The sequence below is a fragment of the Procambarus clarkii genome, unplaced genomic scaffold (assembly GCF_040958095.1).
Source record: "Procambarus clarkii isolate CNS0578487 unplaced genomic scaffold, FALCON_Pclarkii_2.0 HiC_scaffold_669, whole genome shotgun sequence".
Classification (NCBI taxonomy): domain Eukaryota; kingdom Metazoa; phylum Arthropoda; class Malacostraca; order Decapoda; family Cambaridae; genus Procambarus; species Procambarus clarkii.
The window spans coordinates 31,712-37,706 of record NW_027189702.1 but is presented as its reverse complement, the minus strand read 5'-3'; the positions used below and the strand labels follow the sequence as shown (position 1 = coordinate 37,706).

The 5,995-nt window shown below is 37.6% G+C and overlaps 1 protein-coding gene across 1 annotated transcript; it reads left to right on the top strand.

The window, feature by feature from the left end:
* Positions 1-1,422: 1,422 nt before the first annotated feature.
* Positions 1,423-5,405, top strand: LOC138361730 (uncharacterized). Its single transcript, XM_069320903.1, has 4 exons — positions 1,423-1,561; positions 3,259-3,464; positions 4,284-4,414; positions 5,216-5,405. The coding sequence occupies exons 1-3, from the start codon at positions 1,537-1,539 to the stop codon at positions 4,401-4,403; spliced, it is 351 nt and encodes a 116-aa protein (XP_069177004.1). The 5' UTR covers positions 1,423-1,536; the 3' UTR covers positions 4,404-4,414; positions 5,216-5,405.
* Positions 5,406-5,995: the final 590 nt, after the last annotated feature.

Here is a 5,995-nt window from a genome sequence, read left to right as displayed (position 1 = left end):
AACTATAGGATTAGTATAGGGTCCACTACCACCTGTTAGGTGGGTAAGGGGTCCAATAACACCCGCAGGATGAGTATGGGGGTCACATCCACCCACAGGAATGGTATGGGGATCACTTCCACCCACAGGAAGGGTATGGGATCCAATACCATCCACTGGATGTGTATTGCGTCCACTACCACCGACAGGATGGGTATGGGCTCACAACCACCCACAGGATAGGTATGGGGTCCAATACCACCCACAGGATGAGTATGGGGTCCACTATAACCCACAGGATGGATATGGGGCTCCAACCACCCACAGAATAAGTATGGGGTACAATAACACCCACTGGATATGTATGGCATACATTGCCCCCACAGGATGACTATAGGGTACAGTATCGCCCACAGGATTAGTATATAGGGTTCACTGCCGCCCACAGAGTCGGTATGGGGTCCACCGCCACCCACAGGGTCGGTATGGGGTCCACTACCGCCCACAGGGTCGCTATGAAGTCAACTACCGTCCACAGGGTCGGTAGGGGTCCCCTACCGCCCACAGGGTCGGCAGGGGGTCCACTGCCACCCACTGGGTCGGTAGGGGGTCCACTGCCGCCCACAGGATCGATAGGGGGTCCACTGCCGCCCACAGGGTCGATATGGTGGGGGTCCACTACCGCCCACAGGATCGATAGGGGGTCCACTGCCGCCCACAGGGTCGGTAGGGGGTCCACTGCCGCCCACACGTTCGGTAGGGGTCCACTGCCGCCCACAGGGTCGGTAGGGGGTCCACTGCCGCCCACAGGATCGATAGGGGGTCCACTGCCGCCCACAGGGTCGATAGGGGGTCCCTTACCGCCCACAGGGTCTCTATGAAGTCAACTACCGCCCATAGTGTTTGTATAGTGTCCACTATCGCCCATAGTGTTATTATGGGGTCCACTACCCCTCATAGGGTCGGTATGGGGGTCCATTACTACCCACAGGGTGTGTCTGGGGTCTATTTTGGCAATACTGCTTTTCCAATCTCATTTGTTGTTCAATGTAAAATATTTGTTGCTCGACTTGCAACAATTTATATATATATATATATATATAGTATAGTGCCTTTGCAATAATGTACCAATGTGTGTATTTTCATAACTCGTTTTAAATTGTTGAAAAATAAATAACTACATTGTGAATGCAAGTCAATGTTTACATGCTAAATCAGAGTTGCCAGATTCTGCTTAAAATAGCAAATTGTGCTTATTTTCAAAGCTTGAGAATTTAGCTTTAAAGTAGTTAAAAAACTACGAATTTCGCAATTTGCTATGTACTTTAGTGTACTATTTTAAAATAAGGTTGGTTTTTAAGCTGCAAGTCATATGAATCTCAAAAAAAGTATATTATTAACAATCTTATCTCCATAGTTCACTAGTTTCTGTAAATCAGATCTGGTAACTGTAGGCCAAGTACTGGAAGACTCAAGACACAATGTGTTGAAGCTATTCTCTTTGAAGAAGTCATCTCGACAGGATCTTCCAGCTCCAGCTATAAAACTTCACCAAACATGGATCTACCTAGTACATCAAATGGTAAGGAATTACTAAACTGTACAAAGTTTTATGCTAGAACATTTGTTACAGTCCCCTGTTCTATGTGTACTCCATCACATAGTGACGGAGTATGTGGGAATAATTTTGTTAACACTGTCCATTTGACATGGTGGTGGTGTATGGTGCTGGTGGTGTATGGTGCTGGTGGAGTATGATGCTGATGGTGTATGATGCTGATGGTGTATGATGCTGATGGTGTATGATGCTGGTGTATGGTGCTGGTGGTGTATGATGCTGGTGGTGTATGATTCTGGTGGAGTATGATGCTGATGGTGTATGATGCTGATGGTGTATGATGCTGATGGTGTATGATGCTGGTGGTGTATGGTGCTGGTGGTGTATGATGCTGGTGGTGTATGGTGCTGGTGGTGTATGATGCTGGTGGTGTATGGTGCTGGTGGTGTATGGTGCTGGTGGTGTATGGTGTATGATGCTGGTGGTGTATTATGCTGATGGTGTATGATGCTGGTGATGTATGATGCTGATGGTGTATGATGCTGGTGGTGTATGATGCTGGTGGTGTATGATGCTGGTGGTGTATGGTGCTGTTGGTGTATGATGCTGGTGGTGTATGGTGTTTGATGGTGGTGGTGAATCTGACACTGTCATATATATATATATATATATATATATATATATATATATATATATATATATATATATATATATATATATATATATATATATATATATGAGGGGTACCACCTCTGGTGCAAGTGTAGGGACCCATAGCCTCGGAGAAGAAAATAAAGAGTACTCAGAGAAGACCTTGTGGATCCTCACTGAACACTTTCATATTTTCTTCTCCTACCACCCTTATTCTTTTGGTATGTGTGTATATTTATCTAACTTTATTTGAAAACGTCATTACACAAAAAAAGTTACAATATTGATTATATATATATATATATATATATATATATATATATATATATATATATATATATATGTCGTACCTAGTAGCCAGAACGCACTTCTCAGCCTACTATGCAAGGCCCGATTTGCCTAATAAGCCAAGTTTTCATGAATTAATTGTTTTTCGACTACCTAACCTACCTAACCTAACCTAACCTAACTTTTTCGGCTACCTAACCCAACCTACCCTATAAAGATAGGTTAGGTTAGGTTAGGTAGGGTTAGTTAGGTTCGGTCATATATCTACGTTAATTTTAACTCCAGTAAAAAAAAAATGACATCATACATAATGAAATGGGTAGTTTCATCACTTCATAAGAAAAACATTAGAGAAAATATATTAATTCAGGAAAACTTGGCTTATTAGGCAAATCGGGCCTTGCATAGTAGGCTGAGAAGTGAGTTCTGGCTACTAGGTACGACATATATATATATATATATATATATATATAATTTTTTTTCTTCCAATAATATAGTATTCGCTTGAAATTAACAGCCTGGTCAATCAGGCTGTTGGATTCAACTCCTCTCAGTTTTGTTATACGAGTTACAGCATGGTTAATCACATCCAAAATTAAAGTTATTTCCAGATGCAGTCCTAAAATTTTTAACATTGCTCTCACTAGTGTTAATGTAGATTATTTCATAATTTAAATAATATATTTAATTACTGTAGTACATTTTAACAACAATTTAACTTATAATTTTTGCAGCATAGGTCATTTGAATATAAGTATTTTATTAGAAACTATTTCCTTCAGGTCTTCAGGGAAAATTCTTGAGGAGATGCACAAACTGCAAACAATGTGTGCATGTCCGAAGCAATGTTTGCAAGTTCTGCCAGTGTGACTTCCGAAACAGTAGAGAATTAATGAAGAAAGAAGAGGAAGCCCGTTTTCTACTTAAAGGCAAGAAGGCTTTAGAACGAAATACAGCAAGCCGGGTTCTACGAAGGATTGAAAATCAGGTATTGAAGTTTGTCTACATCTGTTGTATTCATTTGTATTCTTCTTATGCTGAACTTGCTTGATAAGGTATAGAATCAACATGAATAATGCTGTACAGTACTTACATACTATTTGTTTATTTATTTATATACAAGTTAGCACACTGGGATTATGAGAGTACATAGCATTGATGTTTTTACATTCTTGTAAAGCCACTAGCACACATAGTGTTTTGGGCAGGTCCTTAATCTAACAGATAGTTTTAAATAGGCAATTTAAAGCTTAAATGGAAAAAATTGGCTGGTACATTGTAAGAAAGTATCACAAAGATTACTATGTACATTAAAGTAAAATTTGAGGGTTATCAACATATAAATTGTAGCATAATTTGAGGAATATTTCAAGGTATAATATAGTAAGATATGCATTCAATATAACAATCATGATATAAGGTGATAGCAATGATTACAATGGAAAAGTTGTATGGTTTAGGCACATATATTCTGGCATTGGATTTCATAAGATACAGTGCGAGTTTAATACACTAGTTAGGAAACTATCAAGAAAAAATTTAGGTACTTTTTGGTTTTATTTTTTAAAATGGCAGAAGTTGGACAGTTTTTAAATTTGTTAGCGAGTGAGTTCCATAGACAAGGTCCCTTTATTTGCATAGAGTATTTACACAGAATAACTTTGACTCTGGGGATATCAAAGATATTTATTTCTGGTATTGTGATTCTATTATGGGTTCTATTGCACATGCCCAGCTATGCTTCAAACATTTATTTTGTTGCATTTTCCCAGATAGTGTTATTGTTTAAATATTATTTGCTTTTCAGCTAACATATCTGCGTGGCTGTGGGTATGAATCAATCGTTATCTATTACAAGAAAGGACCAGCACGGGTGACACATGGTATCCTACCAAACAACGTAAGACAAGAAGATCTTCACCACTAACTTCTTTTTGTGTAAGTAGTTCACATAATATATAAATATATCACCACCTATTATTTTCTCTCATATATATATATATATATATATATATACATATGTATATATATATATATATATATATATATATATATATATATATATATATATACATATGTATATATATATATATATATATATATATATATATATATATATATAATTTCAATTCAATCATCTCTGTCATTGATGTATATGGCAAAAAGTGTGTGGCCCAATACAGCACTATGTCTTAACGTAATGGGTCCAAGGGCCCATAAGGTCTCGACAGCATTAAGGGCCCTTTAGCAAACCAGTGTGCTGGGGCCCCTATGACACCCATGACGTCTTTGTATCATTTCAAGTTTGTACATGTACTTCTTAAGATATGGGCACCATACAACTGCTGCATATTCTAGCTTTTGTCTAAAAAAATCATGAACAATTTATTTATTATTTATCCATGAATGCCAGAACTAAACCCTGTGGTACTCCTCTCGTGACATTTCTCCAGTCCAATACATTGCCTCTGATTACTGCCCTCATTTTTCTATCAGTTTGAAATTTTTTAATCCATGTTAGAAGCTTACCTGTCACCCCTCCAATATGTTCCAGTTTCCAGAACAAACTCTTATGTGGAATTCTGTTGAATGCCTCTTTTAGGTCCAGATAGATGCAGTCAACCCAACCATATCTTTCCTGTAAAATTTCTGCGGCTCGATCATAGTAACTGATTAAATTTGTTACACAGGATCTTCCATTTCAAAATTTTTTATTTTTTATTTTCATTTTTTTTCCAGCACGCACAAGGAAGCTTGATGCAGATAAACTTACATTATGATCAGAAGGTGATAGCGATAATGCCTTGGAAAAAAATCCTGACGAGCTACAAGTGCAGCAGGTGCATAAAGTCCAAAAAGTACCGCAGGTGCAAGAAATTCAACAAGTACAAAAAGTTCCGCAGGTGGAACATTTACAAAAAGTTCCGCAGGTGCAACAAGGGCTACCATTAGCAATCATTCAGAAACAGCAAGAAGTACAAGTAGTAAAATTTGAACCACAGGGAACTACACCAGGAAAACAGTGTAGTAACAACGGAATGGGAATTTTAAAATACCTGAGGAAACAGGTAAAAAAGGACAAACAATAGAAATGGTTCCTTACACCTTATTATTTGGTAGTTTATAGGTATTTTACTTATAATACTTTATATTATGTCTACAGTTTATAATTTAGTTTACAGTTAATTTACTTTTCAACTTCCATATCTTACATGAAGGATTTTTACTGTTTTTCATTTTTAAAACCTTATTAGTATCATTTATAGTTTAGTGTCAATTCACTTATAATACAATATATGGAATAATTTACTAAATTCATTTAACTATAATAAATTTAAATAAACATTTTTACCCCAGGATGAGTTTCAGTCACCCTACCCAAAAAATTAATGTTTCTTTATTACTAATCTTGTGAGAGGTAGCTTATTGTGCAGCCCATACTCATTCTGTGAGTGTTAGTTTATTGTGCACCCCATAGTCATCATGTCACCCAAGCCTGCTGCAGCTGCACCTGAGGGG